General features: G+C 44.5%; 1 protein-coding gene across 3 annotated transcripts in view; it reads right to left on the bottom strand.

Annotated features, from left to right (window-relative positions):
• LOC146860800 (SITS-binding protein-like) overlaps positions 1-15,346 on the bottom strand; it is a 695,607-nt gene extending 680,261 nt beyond the window's left edge. The window contains exon 1 of one of the 3 annotated variants that reach the window (XM_085644760.1): positions 14,536-15,346. In XM_085644760.1, coding sequence (XP_085500886.1) covers positions 14,536-14,994 — 459 coding nt within the window. In that variant the 5' untranslated portion in view covers positions 14,995-15,346. The remainder of the gene's footprint in view (positions 1-14,535) is intronic. The other 2 variants (XM_085644761.1, XM_085644759.1) reach the window with 2 other exon arrangements.
• Between the last annotated feature and the right edge of the window lie 460 nt (positions 15,347-15,806).

Raw genomic sequence — 15,806 nt, 5'->3', positions numbered from 1 at the left:
TTTGACCAGGTCTAGGGACCAAAGAACAAACGCTCACTTAACACCTATCCTAGGGAAATACATCAAGGCCAGAGGAGGGGCCATACACATGGCCTTTATGAACCACTCCTGTGCCTTTGACCTTGTAGAAAGGGGCCTATTATGAGACATATTGGAGAAGGCGGGAATTTGATGCCCCCCCCCCCCCAGCTGGAGCTTGTGAAGCGCTTGCACCATGACCCTACGATGAGTGTACGCTTTTCATGGAATGGAGACTGTACAGCCCCTATAAAGGGGGCTAGACATGTGAGGCAGGGCTGTATATTAGCCCCCTCCCTCTTCCTAATTTACAACAATTCCCTAGATACTGCCCTAAGAGCATGCAGCGGAGATGTCCCTAGGATAGGTCTGCATGCTGTCCCAGTGTTGCTTTATGCGGATGAAGTGGTTCTTCAAGCATTAACAGCAAATGGTCTCCAAAAGTCTTTTAAATGGCTTCAAAGAATTTCTGCTTAAAGTGAATCGGTCAAAATCTTTGTCATGACTTGCGGCCTCAAACATACTAAGTCAAAAACATTTTGTTTAGGGGGGCATCTGTTGTAAAAGTATCCTCCTTTAACTACCTAAGAATTGTGCTTGATGCAAATAGGGCATGGAATAGGTTATTGACCCAGAGAGAGCAAGAAATGTGAGCAGCAGGTGATGAAATATTTAGCTTTGCAAAAAGGTTAGGCACAAGCAGGTTCAGCAAATGATTCAATTGTATCAGTAGGCACATATGGAGCCAGAGTTTGGGGTTATGCTGTCTGCCCGAAACGTCAAGTAACCAAGAACAGATTCCTGTGCATGCATCTGGTCATCCCCAAATCTTCTTCAAGTCTCATTGTACACTTGGAGTCGGGTATAGGGTTCATGGAGGATAAGATCTCCATGTTGCCACTTTTATTGTGGTTAAAGTTATGGAGTTCCCCTAAGGCAGATTTTTCAAGGAAAGCGCTGGTAGACTGTTTAAAATTAGATAACATGACTGCTATCTAATGGCTGGCTTATGTATGTGGTACCTTTCACAGCCTGTGGCTTTTTTGAGTCACCTGAAACCATTAGGCCTAATCTCAAATGGAAATTAAAGGAAGCTTTAAATCATATAAAGAGGGAATCAGATTCATAAAGTCCTTTGACATGCCTTCAGTCAACAGGCATATTCAAATTGGTATATGTTATGTTATATTTATTTGTACAGCACACAGCTACTTGAAGGTGTCCCGTTGCTAGCTACGGAAAAAAGAGAGAAGAAATGCACACTAATCCAGATTAAAAAAGTAGTGTTTTTAATTTTTTCTTAAACAAAAGAAGGTCCTGAGAAGCCCGAAGAGCCAAGGGCAACAATTTCCAGGCAAGGCCAGCTTTACGCACAAAGGAGTTTCCCCCAAGTCTTTGGCGATTAAACCTGGGGGTCTGAACCAGCAACTGGGCAGACGAACGCAGCTATCTCCCTGGTGTGTAAAAGGCAAACCTCTTCTGCAGATAGATAGGTCCCAGGCCATAAAGGGCCCTATGGGCAATGGATAACATTTTGAATTTCAGACGGGATTCGACTGGGAGCCAATGTAAGGAACGCAGGTGAGTGCGGACACTAAGCCTTGATCGCAAGCCCAGAAGAAGCCTGGCCGCCGAGTTTTGAACAACTTGCAATTTCTTAACTAAGAAACCTGGGCTGCCAACCAAGAGGGCGTTGGCATAGTTCAAATAGGATAAAATGAGGGCACGGACCACAGTTTCTCCGGCACTAGCTGGCATAAGAGGAAGAAACTTCCTCAAGGTTTTAAGAGTGCCAAAGCAGGTACCAGTCAACTTCTTCACCTGTGTCGAGAAATTCAGGTTTACATCGAACCAGACGCCAAGGTGTTTTACGACGCCTTTACTTGTGGTTGGATGAGGAAATCCCAGTGGCCAGAGCATATCTCTAAAATCAGACGAGAAGGAGCCATACAAAAGTACTTCAGATTTTCCTTCATTGCATTTCAGCTGAGCATTCGCCAGCCAGTGAAAAACCGAAGTCATACAGTGTTGCGCATCCACAACCGAATCATCTTCCCTGTTCCAAGAAAATAAGAGCCGAGTATCATCAGCATAAGCCATCACTTTAGCCACTAATGATTCCGCAAGATAAACCAGTGGAGTCACATAGATATTAAAGAGCAAGGGGCTAAGTGATGACCCCTGCGGCACACCCGTACTCACCTGCAAAGGCACGGAGGCACATGGAGGAAGCCAGACTTGCTGCGACCGACCCTCCAAGAAAGACTTGATCCACTGCAGAGCTGAACCAGAATCTTTCTGAAAGACGGACAAGGAGCAGAGAGTGGAGCACGGTATCGAAAGCAGACAAGAGATCTAACATCACCAAGGCTGCTTTCCCGCCGGCATCCAAACACTCCCGGATCGCCTCCGTCACCTCAAGCAATGCTGACTCCGTGCTATATGAGGCACGGAAGCCGGATTGGGCCGGGTGAAACAAACCTGACATCTCGACATAGTTGGTAAGTTGAGACGTAACCACCCTTTCGCAGACTTTAGACAAACTTGGTAGAAGCGAGATAGGGTGGTAATTCTCAGGTCACAGAGGGTCAAGAGATGTCTTCTTAAGAAGGTGAAGAATCAGCGACTGCTTCCATGAAGAAGGAACATGTGCCTCTTAGAGCGATTTATTGATCATATAATTCACTTCTGAGTTAATAGTCTCTGCCACATCAGACAGAAGTCTGGCAGCACATGGGTCTTTAGGTGATCCCGACTTTACAGCCTTGAGAATCTTAAGAGAGCTAGGAAGATCGATCGGTCTAAACACAGAAAAAAAGGAGGCAGATTTTTTCCACGGTCTCGCCAACTCGACATCACTAAGCTTCCTGGGGGAAGTCGAAAACGTCTCTTGAATACTAAATATTTTATCCCTAAAAAATTTTGCCAAGGTATTGCACCAGGTCTCCGTGATAGGTAACACTACCACTAGGGCGCTAGGGGTCAGGAAATTCTGCACAATAGCAAACATTTATTTTGGATTGTTGTTAGCCCTCTCAATGCGGGCGGCATAATGCTGGCCTTTGGCCTCTCCAATGGCCATATAGTACAGTTTTTGTTTGGTTCTAAGGGTGCGTTTATCAATGGGACATTAACCGCTGGAGCCCCAAGCTCTCTCCAATAGTTTGCACGCATGTTTTAGCTTCCTCAACTTGGGGTTAAACCAAGGCTTAGATGGGGACTCTCTCCTCATCCTTAGTTGACATGGTGCAGAAAGAGTCTCGACCGAATTTGCGATCAAGTCAACAAACTGGGACACATTTTCCTCCAGGTCCCCCCGGAGGGAGGGCCGGGAGGCTACCAAAGCGCTACTAAACTGCCAAGGGTCCATTTTCCTAGTGGCTGGAGGACGATGGTGACTGACAGGTCGTAAAGGATGTTTAATATTCCAAGAGAAAAATATGGGGAAATGATCTGCCCAAGCAACTGGCATCGGCCTCACTACTAAGATAGGAAAATTGGAACAAATGATATCCAAAGTGTGCCCGCCCAGAGGCGTGGGGTGCGTGACCCATTGTGAAAGGTTAGCCAAGTGGAGGGAATGTAAAAACGCTGCAGAATCAGTCGTCTCCGCGTGATCAAGATGGAGATTAATATCTCCAAGAAGCACATACTTCGAATAGCGTAGAGCACGCTCTGCCAGCGCATCCCCACAGGTATCCAAAAAAGCCTTGGCTGACCCAGGAGGTCGATAAATCAGGGACCCCCCCAAAATAAAATGGGCAGACAGTTGGAGGCGAAAATCCAAGACCTCACAGTCTCCCCAGAGAATAGATGTTTTGCTAAGAAGAGACCAACATTCCCTATACAGAATGGCCAAACCACCACCTCTTCCCACTGGGCGATCCACCCGATGGACTTTAAAGCCGGCCGGTGTAGCCAGGGCCACAGTGGGATTGGAGAAGGTATCAAGCCAAGTCTCGGTAATAAACAAAAGGTCCAAACCATTATCAGTAATCAAGTCAGCCACATCCACATAGTGCTTTTTTAAAGATCTAGCATTAATAAGACAAGCACTAATGCTCCCAGACTTGACTATATCAACAGGCCTATCAATCAACAGGGGCTCCGGTGTAAATAGGAATCCTCTGACATGGAGCCCTATCTAGAATGGATAACATATCCTTAACATAGATTTTATCTCACTAGGTTGAGACTGACTACAGTTCATTTTCTTGTGGCTTTCCCCTTAGGGGATACTTGGTTTGCTTCCCTCCCCTGTTGCCCATATGATTCGGTTGCCGCTGAATCTACTGCACACTTTATGCTTTTTTGCACCTTACACAATTCTTTTAGATGGCTCTTCCTATGTCCAGTTCTTCTAAATAAGCACTTTATTTCCTATAAAGAGGGCTTGAATTATTTGCAGAGTTTACCTTCATTTGGTGTTTGTACTGCTGTACTGTTATATTGTTGCTCCTATCAATGGGCATGGGGAGCAAAAAGACAATGGAATTAGGCCCAGATCTCTGCACTGGGGCTAATGTATGACATAGTTTTGTATTCTGTCCATCAATTGTTCTTTTTGCAAATTGAGAAGAGCTTTTGCTTTTTAATGATGAATGCGGCTCAGCAGGTTCCGGAGCAAACAGGAATGTTTGAGTTTGCAAAGGGCCCAAAAGCTTGACTTAAAGAGCTTTAGAACTACTTTCAAAGGCCCAGGACCTCCTGAGAAGCCCCTCTAGGGGGTCAGAAGCTCATTGAAGTTGGTTTCAGGAGCTGTAGGTAGCCTGCTATGTCACTAAGGCTCTGATCAAGAGGCCAGCAGACTAGTCGTTTGAGTCCCACTGGGGTACTGGGTTAAAGATGGGTTCCAGGTTCAGTTCCTCCTTTCCTGGCCAGAGGGCAGCAGGCTGCCTGTCAGCCCAGCAATGCAGCATCTCCTTCAGAGTGGCAGCCCTTTCAGCAGCACAGCAGTCCTTATTCCTGGCAGAGTATCAACAGGTCCAGATGTTTACTGACGAGGTGGTGTCAGAGGTCCAGTACTCATACCCAGTTGTGCCTTTGAAGTGATGGATACTTCAAAGACATGCCTTTGAAGTGCACAGAGGTCCTCCCTTCCTGCCCTGGCTCCAGACTCACTACAGGGGGTATGCAGCCTCTTGTGTGGGGACTGGACACAGCCTATTCAGGTGTAAGTGAGGCTTGGTCTAGCTCCTCCCTCCCATCATGCCAATATGGCCCATCAAGTCACACCTAAGCTCCAAATATGTGTGGCTGTTCAGGGAGAATACAGAAAGCCCAAAACTCACCCACCCCCGACATGTGATCAGATCAAAGCAGCAGGCACCAAATGGCTAAAGTAAGTAAATGCCAACTTTCTTAAAGTAGTTTTGTGAGAATTGCAATTTTAAATCCAACTCCCCTATAAGTTTGGATTTCAAATTGTGAGTCCAGGGACACCAAACTTGAAAAGTCTCTCTCTTCACAATTGGTAATTACTCTTATAAATTGTAATATTGTGATCCCAATATTATCCCATGGGAGAGATGGGCCTTGCAGTAGTGAAAACGGCATTGAGAGTTTTTCCCTACTAGAACATGTAAAACTTAAAAGTACATGGCCTGCCTTTTATCAATACAGTGCATACCTTAGGGGTTACTTATATGTATAAAATGGGGAGATATACGCCTGGCACATTTTTTATTTTGGCCAGGTCGAAATGGCAGTTTATACTGCACACACAGGCTTTGCAATGGCAGGCCTGAGCCTGGTTAGAGGTCTACTTAAGTCGATGGCACAATAAAGGCTGCAGGCCCACTAGTAGTATTTAATTTACTGGCTGTGGGCACATGTAGTGAACTTTAGTTGGGACTTATAAGTAAATTAAGTATGCCAATTGGTGATGAACCAATATCACCATGTTTTAGGGACAGAGTACATGCACTTTAGCACTGGTTAGCAGTGGAAAAGTGCTGAGAGTCCTAATGCCAGCAAAAATGAAGTCAGAATAAGTGCATGAAGGAAAAAGGTTAGGGCAAAGACTACCCTAAGGCTGTCAGACCTAACAAAGAGCTAATGTTTCCGCCACTCCATCCAACATGTTGTTGGTAAAATAAAACCTGAAAATAAAATAAATGATGTTTGAGGCTTGAGATAAAACAAAGGAAAGCATTTGTCTACCTTGTTAAATTTTTCAATTATTGTATTGAAAATATATTATCAAATCACAACATGATATCATGGACAATTATTAAAGTTACCCGCTCAGTAATAGGTGTCTGATGTGTTAGCAGTAGAAGAATATTTACTTTTAAAAAGAAGCCACAATGGCCTGCAGCCAAATTCATTAATGGATTTCAGCATATTATATGAAAAAGTCACAGAATGGGACTTTGGGTGCAGATGGGCACCCTCTTCTCAATACATATGAATTAAAATGAACGACCAGGAGGCCAACAAGAACAGTATCCGACAAAGCATTAGACATAGTGCAATGCTATAAGAAGATGATGTAGCACTTAACACCGTCAGCTAGACTTTTCAGCCCACTTAAAAGAATGAGAATGGTAATAAGGAAAATGAAGAAAACATGCACCGCAAATGCATGATCGAAAACCATACTTTCAAAATCACCTGCCTGTTTCACAGCACCCATGCAGTATTGTACAGTGCTTGTGTCGTAAATGCGGAGTAACAACCTCTGTTTTTAATACTTATATAAGAAAGCGTCATGATTTATCGGAGGAACAGGTTTTAACACTTACATAAATATCACCATGTTCCTGCCAATCTCTGTCAGTTTACAAAGAAATACATTTAAGAAATATACATCAACAGGCCATCGGATGGGCAACACTGGAGATCATTAAATAACAATAAAATAAAGCTAATTAGACTTTCACTCAAGGAGCAAACCTCTAGATGACTGGTACAAACAGATGAATGTCGGCGAGCCACTAAAACTTTGAAGAAAATATCAAAACATTGGGCATATGCTATGACCATTAGAAGCTCATGAGCCGAGCTGTAAAAGTACATTATCTTCACAATTACACAAATTCCCTGCCTGGGGAGAAACAAAATAGCCAAGGGTGGTCAGGGCAAGGGTAGGTTCTCACATAGGCTATATGGAGGTCCTCCCAGTCACAACCCACCCCTCGACACACACACACAAAAATGTGACTAGGGTGGCATAGGGGCTTCTGTAAGGGAAAATATATCACTGACTGTCAGAACATTGCCCTGGTTACTGCTGGCCACACAAAAAAAAATGTGGAAATGTAGCTCTTTCATAAAAATCCCTCTGGGAAAACAAGAACTCAAACATTGTGCAGATGAGCCAAATAGTATACACTAGATAGAAAGATTGTACGTCACTTTTCAAATGCTGCTCTGTTGACTAACCTCTACATCGTAGGGCATTGCAAAGTTGAAGGCAAAGACCCTGTTAGCACCCACCTTTTTATCAAAAAAGTTATTTAACAAAATGTTGTTACCCTTTTTAATGAAAAAGCCATTACCATCAAGTAACTACCTCATAATGTAATGGAGGCAAAATAGTAGTTTGACGATGTAGTGGGTGGCATGTTAGATCGGACAGGCAGTTTAGCTACACTTTAGCAACTGGAATAAAAGGAAATGCTCTACAGGAAATGGCATTTGAGGTAGTGTGCGTCAGTTTTTAAAATGCAATATCTTTTTATATTAGTGACGATCAGACGTTCAACATTAGAGAGATGCTTAAAATACAAAAGTCGATGCTTTAGGAATCACTCCCTTGACCTCGAGGATCTTGCTACCACACTGACCCCTGCCCTCCTCACATCTACCACAGAGCCGCCTCAGCCATCACACCCGAATTACAACGGACCATCAACACCACCTTCAAAACAGGCACCTTCCCAGACGAATGGAAGCGTGTAGAAGTCAGGCCCCTGCTCAAAAAACCCACTGCTGCCACCACCGACCTCAAGAACTACCGACCCATCTCGCTCCTCCCCTTCGCAGCCAAAGTGGCAGAGAAAACGGTCAACAGAGAACTAACACGATTCATCGAAGAGAATGCCATCCTCGACCCATCCCAATCCGTATTCCGAAGCAACCACAGCACCGAGACCGCCCTACTCGCTGCCACAGACGACATCCGCACCCTCCTGGACCAAGGCCAGTCCGCAGCCCTCATCCTACTCGACCTGTCAGCAGCCTTCAACACCGTCTCCCACCGCACTCTAGTCGCCAGACTGCACGACCTCGGCACACGAGGAACAGTCCTGGATTGGATTCGATCATTCCTCACCGGAAGAACCCAGAGAATCAGACTACCACCCTTCCTCTACGACCCTATGGAAATCACCTGCTGTGTCCCACAAGGGTCATCACAGAGCCCGTCCCTCTTTAACATCTGCATGGTCCCCCTCGCAGCCATCGTCCGACAACACGGCCTCAACATCGTATCCTATGCCGACGACACCCAGCTCATCCTCTCTCTCACCCGAAACTCCACAACCGCCAAACTCAATTTCCAGAAAGGAATGCAAGACGTAGCAGTCTGGATGACCTACAGCTGCCTTAAACTCAACGCCAAGAAGACAGAAGTCCTAGTTTTTGGAACCACCCCGTCAGTATGGGACTAAACCTGATGGCCAACCGCCCTCGGTAGCCTGCCTATCCCCTCAGACCACGCCAAGAACCTCAGCATCATACTCGACTCATCACTCACCATGAACCGACAAGTCAACGCCGTCACATCCAGCTGCTTCAACACCCTCCGAATACTCCGCAAGACCTTCAAATGGATCCCCCACGAGTCAAGGAAGACAGTCACCCACGCACTCATCACCAGCAGACTAGACTATGGAAACGCCCTCTACGCCGGCATCAACAAATCCCTACTCAGCAAACTCCAGACTATACAGAACACTGCCGCCAGACTCATCCTCAGCATCCCCCGGCACAAACACATCAGCCAACACCTGCGAAAGTTCCACTGGCTCCCCGTGGAGAAAAGAGTCACCTTCAAAATCCTCACCCATGCATACAAATGCCTACACAACAACGGACCCAAATACCTCAACGACAGAATCAACTTCAACGTACCCAAAAGAAACCTCCGATCTTCCAACCTCGCACTGGCCGAAACCCCACGCATCCACAGAGCCAGAACAGGCAGAAGATCCTTCTCTCACTTGGCAGCCAAAACCTGGAAGGAGATACCGGCAGACATCAGACACGCTCCCTCCCTGAACACCTTCAGGAAGACCTCAAGACCTGGCTCTTCGGCTAAACGGACCTGCGGACCTCCCTCCCCTAGTGCCTTGAGACCCTCACTGGTGAGTAGCGTGCTTATAATCCCCTGATTGATTAATTGATTGATTGATTTTTAGTGCTATAAAAATACTCTGTATATGCTGTATGCAAGTTTTCTCTTAAATGTGCTAAAGTGCATCCACACTCTTACACATTGTAGCTTTTTTCTTTTGTGTCACAATATACTTCTCCTAGCAAGACTCCCTCATTATCCCTCCTGTTCTACTGCAAAATACACTTTTCTCTTGTTCGTCCTACTGCCCCTTACATTGGAACTTCATACTCCAATATCTTCGTTATTAGTTGCCTTGGTTTAAAGTATGTTATCCACTATCTGACCTTGACCATATGTATCTGTCTTTCTAAGGTAGCATATGTGCCACAGAAGAGTTAGTGTTATTCCTTCAGCAACATGATGTCTGGAGGATGTGAAATTGGCTGGAAGTGGATGGTAATGAGAAGTATCCGGTTCAGAAAGTGAGATTCTTTTAGTGGGGCATGAGATAGGAAAGCTGTCTACAAGCATGAGACTGTGCCAAGATATGGCACGCCCATGAGCAATTATTTCTCATTTTGAAGAAAAGAGGATCTTTGGGTGAATATGTCTGCCCTCGAATAGTGCACCTGCACACAGGTCTAAAACAATATTTTGACTAGGACGCTCTCGATACGAGGCAACTATTCAACGGTTGAATCAGCAGAGTTGCCAAAGTTTGGGGAGTGGTGGTTGCACTTCCTAACTCTGGTGGCTAGTATTATATTGAGTGTAGTGTAAATTGTGGTTTAAACTGTTGAATCAGTGAGGCTGAGTTGGGTCAGAGGAGTTGCCAAGGTTTGGGGCTAGGTTCTTGTGATTCCTGACTCCAGTGGCCAGTCTTATATTGCAAAATTAACAATTGATGGACAGAATGCAGAACAATGTCATATATTCACCCCAGTACAGAGAACTGGGCCTAAATCCATCTTTTTTTGCTCACCATGCCATTCCAGTTTGAACCCAGCTATTTGCCAATCAGCCTTGACCATGCGCCCAATGGGAACAGTCCAGCCCGAACTGCCAAGCCAGGTCCTCCCTGGACTGGAAACAAGCATCCTAGGACTGGTTTCAGGGTTTCACCCCTCATCAGCCAGGATAGCTTGACTCCAGTGGCATGGAGAGCAAAGGACACAGGTTTGGGCATACCTGTCCCACTCGGGTTGACAAATACAAAAAGAACAATTTATGGACAGAATGCAGAACAATGTCATACATTCACCCCAGTACAGAGATCTGGGCCTAAATCCATCGTTTTTTTGCTCACCACGCCATTCCAGTTTGAACCCAGCCATATGCAAATCAGTCTTGACCCTGCGCGCAGTGGGAACAGTCCAGCCCGAACTGCCAGGTCAGGTCTTCCTTGGACTGGAAACAAGCATCCTAGGACCGGTTTCGGGGTTTCACCCCTCATCAGCCAGGATAACTTGAATCCAGTGGCATGGAAAGCACGGGACCCACGTCTGGGCATACCCGTCCCACTCGGGTGACAATTGCAAAAAGAACAATTGATAGACAGAATGCAGAACAATGTCATACATTCACCGCAGTACAGAGATCTGGGCCTAAATCCATTGGTCTTATATTGAGCATGGTATAAACGGTTGGGTTGGTGGAGTTGAGTTGAGTCAGCGGAGTTGCCAAAGGTTTGGAGGTAGGTGCTTGCACTTCATGACTTCAGTTGTCAGTCTCATACTAAGTTTGGTTTAAACTGTGGTACAAATGGTTGAGTAGGTGGAGTTGAGTTGAGTCAGAGGAGTTGCCAAAAGAATGTTTAGGGGTAAGTGGTTGCACTTCCTGTCTTCGGTGGCCAGTCTTTTATTGAGTTATGTATAAACCATGGTATAAAGCTTCAGTAGGTAGATTTGAGCAGAGTCAGTGGACTTGCCAAAAGTTTGAGGACAGGTGCTTCAGCTTCGTGACATCGGTGGCCATTCTTATATTGAGTGTGGTACAAACTGCAAGCCCTGTAGCTCTGTCTTCTTCATTTGGACATCGTGGGAGTTACAATAAGTTAGGTAGAGGTAAAGTTTTTCTTTGGAAGAGATTTTAGTTTGTGCAGTGGATTAAACATGCCAAAATCTGCTTATTGCATTATCAATGTTGAATCAAGAAGAAAAGAAAGGATGAAGGGGAGAAAATGGGGCAAATGTAACGTTGTATGTTTGTTGGTTGTTGAAGGGCGCTCCAATTTATGGCTGTCTTAATCCTCTGCTTTGTAGTTTTTTGTTAAATGCTAGTATAAGGACATGAGTTTTTAGAATTTGTGAGAGAGCTGGTTCACGTGCCTGACCATGGTTTGGTGCTTTCTGAAAACCTTGGCTTGTTCTGGGCACTACATCTCGGAGAGTCAGCTTGAGCACAGAAATACAATTTTATATTCATCATTTTGCTTGTATTTCTTTGTATTAAAATGGCGTTGGTGTTTCCAATGTGTGGCTCTCTGAAACAAAGTACACTGCTGAGAAAGAAGTACTGCTACCCATAGCAAGTACTAGGATTAGGGTCACACTTCTGGGCTTCCCTTGTTCGCTGCCTTCAGTCAGTCGTATTTATGGGATTTTGCATTCCAGTTGCTTTAAATTCATGGCTGAATAATAAAAAAGCTTCTTATACACTTTGCCAAGAGAACCTCAAGGATTTAAGCAGCTCTGGTCATTTTAGATTGCATAAGCACTCAATTTCGTTCATGCTATTTTGCACCCTCTTCTTAACATACCAAACACACAGCTGGCAATATTTAATTTCATATTGGGTGTTTCGGATCATACATTGAAGGACAGATGAGAAGCTAGATAAAGTTGAAGATTTTCCTGCCTGCGTCGGGTATTGTGAAATGTAAACTGTGACACTGTTGGCAGCAGTTGTTTGGTGTGGCATTGGCACATTTTACATGAATGGGACATACTCCTGAATTTGTTAAATATCAGAACTTGCTGTGCAACGGGGAATCATGTCTGAAAAGTGAGTCTTCACAGATGGGAGCTCGACTCCCGAAGTTATCTGTCACCACGCCCCAATACACTGCCAAAGACATCAAAAATCTTTTAGCGCCTTCCCCCGCTCAGGAGCCCAATGTGCACCACCCTTCTTAACCTTAGCGCCTTTGAAAGACTAACTATGACAAAAAGCGTCCCCCAAGCTCTTGTGATAGCTGCAATAACAATTTTACCTCGGCCCCACTGAAATCCTAATAGAGTACTCCTTTTGAACATTCTTTTTAGCTAGCTGTCTTGTTCCTGAGAAACCATTTAGCACTGCATCTTAACCCGGGTTTTGTCAAGTTATATTGTGGGTGGCCTGGGGCTACCTCCGGAACCCATCAAGGGGCAAAAACAGCTATTTAGTCCTTTTATGCAATTTAACATTTACTTTTTTTCTAAAAGTTCTGACCGTTTTAATCTCCTTAATTGTTTTTAGTTTTAACAATTATTTTGTTTTACTTCAGTGCTCATGTTCCTACTGGCCCTTCAAGCTGTCCTACATTGTAGACAAATACGAACGTACTCATGGTTTAGTTGTAATCGCACAGTAAAGACTCTATCTATCTCGAAAGTATTAATTTTGTCGTTTGTTTATTATATCACCCCCTATTATATAGTGACATAAGTGTGAACAACAGTGAAATCTACTAATGTACATTTATGCAAATGAAGTTGTATTGTAAGCCCTATTGTAAACAAGCACAGATTACCTGACACGACACCGGGTGTTGACTGTCTGAATTCGTTAAAACTCGTCTTTGACTACTAAAATGTTATAGTGTTTTTTTATCATTATTTTCACGGTCTGAAATCTTTAAGCCATTGCGATCCTCATCAATTTCTCTCACATTTTCTGCTAAACCTAACTCTGCCCGTTTCTGCAGTATTTCCTATATGATTACAGTTCAGGTTTGTTTCCTTGACACCTGGCATCCGGAACATTAGTTCATTCACGTGCCCCCTCTGTCCAGCTGCTCCGCTGGCGTTTGGAGCTGTTCTGGAAATAATACCCTCGAAGGTTTCTACTGGGCATCTGTTTGCTCATTCACAGCCCACACCTGCTATTTTGTGAACTGTCCCTGTGGCAACATAATGAACAGATTTCTTCCAATAATGCACCATTTATCCAAACAACAAAGTTAAGGATTTAGCAAAAGTTAAATCGCGCTTTTTAAAAGGAGAACATATTAGATAAAGCTTGCACTTGGGGAAAAGGGAGCGCATCTATTTTGTATATGTCTTCTATTTCTATTAAAGGGAATGCAGCAAACCTTATTAGGGCTTCTTACATGAACATGGACTCGGGGTAAAAAGAGGATTTTCTTTCTTTGCTTCGTGTGTGTTAAAGAACAAAGAGCCAAGTATTCTCTAACCTAAAGCCGTCCTTCGTATTTCAAAAGTAGAGCAAATAAGATGCACTGTACTTTTATTACGAAAGCAGTTCACAAAGAGCAAAACAATGTTCTTAACAATTTGCAAAAAAGTGTTGACAATATAACTGTTCGCTTGTTGTGCTGATGTGGACGGTAGCAATGTGGTCCTCAGTGTGTATTCTTTATAAACAAGTCATTCCTATTTCCCAACAATGTATATCAACTTATGAAAGGGGTTCTCTTATTCACTGCTTATCCATCAGGTATGATTGGGATTTCAAATGCCTCGATTGATTTATTTATCTGTGTAAATGCCAATGTAACCACATGTTGTGCACATTGAATGGATTCTGGGCAAGACAGCTGACCTACAGACATTTCTTTTTCGGTTGCTATGGCGACAGGATGCAATTGTTTGTACAGCTCATAAGTCATTCCTCTCATAACTTGAGTCAGTAAAATACTAGGCAGTGCTTGACTGGGATAATGTTTAATGCAGGTGTTAGCTGCACCCATTAAAGCCTACACCACAAGCAGCAATCGAGTGTCACATTTAATTTAAGTAAGTGTTTTACTCTTTTCCACAGGATGTGCCAAGTAATAGCAAAGGAATCACCAGAGTTCTTGGATTTGATGCCAACTTGAAAGTTATTATCTTAAGTCTGGCGCTTATATAGCATTACAGTGGGCCTGATAATGTAGTAGAGGCAGCAGCTATCAGACATATATAAGTGTAGTGTTACATCAACACAGCATTTGACATACTATAAATCACATGCACATATCTCACAAACAAATTAGCGTGCTGCTCTCAGTCACTTCCAGCCATTCACTTTACCTTGAGTTTGACTTGGCACCGCAGCGGGGTCCAGTGGATACCGTAACACTCCGTGTTCAGAGAGACGTTGGGCTCCAAGGAGATCTTGAGGTCCATGGTGGAGTCCCAGGAGTAGCAGAACTCCGTCTTGTTCGGCCAGCAGGTGTTCTTGACAAATGGGATCTCCATGTCCGGTAAGGCACCGAGGCCAATCTCCACAAAGGTCTTGTCCTCTCCCAGTGTCTGCACCAGGAGGGACTGGGTCCTCCTCTCCCAGATGAGGCCGCCAAGGCTGCCCTTCAGGATCCAGTTCTTGTTTGGCTGGTCTACCACTTGCCAATAAATAATGCCAATGGTCATGACGAAGAAGATGGCTACCCCCATGCAGGCCACTCCGCCTTTCCAGGTTTCATTCATTTCTTTTTGTCCATTGTCCCAAGACACCTCAGGGATAGGGTTGTGGTTCCGAGTGTGAGGCATTTAAGACAATTTCTAATTTTAAAAAACAGGGTTCTTTTTTATTATACTAAAAGTTTCTAATTTTCAGTCTACACTTAAAACAACTCGCCTGCTTGAAAAAGTGCATTTGAAAATGTCAATCTTCGCTGAAGCCGCTGCCTGGCACTTACCACATGTTGCTAGGGGGACGGTGCAGTTATTCTAGTTAGCTGAGTGCTAGCGGTGCAAGGAGAGTGCCCGGAAATAGCTGCAAATGTGCTGCTTCCTTGCGGTGCCAGAGCCGCCCCCTGCCAGATTCGTTTCAGGTGCCGGAGCCCGACCCGACGTGTGCTGTGTGGAGCCTGCGTCGCTCCGTAACGTCGCGCGCGCCGCAGTTCAAGCAGACTGTGTGCACATTCCTGCTTCACGGGCTCCCGGGCTGCAGGAAGTGATTAGTTACTGCTCTGTGAGGGAGCCTAAAAATGACCCCATTCTACAGACCAGCCACAACACATTACATTACATTACTAACCCTAGCGCAATTGTCGTGTACCCTTACTCCCTAACTGATGGCTTTTAAAGATGAATACGATGAATTACTTACACAACCATGTAAATTACAAAATAACCAGTTTAACATACATTGGGGCAGATATAGTAAGGGTTTGCAAAGTGACGCACACTTTTCATGGGTATTTCCTTTCGACCTGGAAAGGTGCCCCTATTTTTAGAGCAAATAGAGCTTAGCACTTCTATTGTACACCACTTTGCGCCGACTGCGGTTACTTTGGTGAAAACAGTGCATTAAAGCAAGCACCCGCAGCTTTTGACGCAAAGCCAATACGAAACCTATG

The sequence above is a fragment of the Triturus cristatus genome, chromosome 3_1 (assembly GCF_964204655.1).
Source record: "Triturus cristatus chromosome 3_1, aTriCri1.1, whole genome shotgun sequence".
Lineage (NCBI taxonomy): Eukaryota > Metazoa > Chordata > Amphibia > Caudata > Salamandridae > Triturus > Triturus cristatus.
This window is presented reverse-complemented; position numbering and strand designations above follow the sequence as displayed.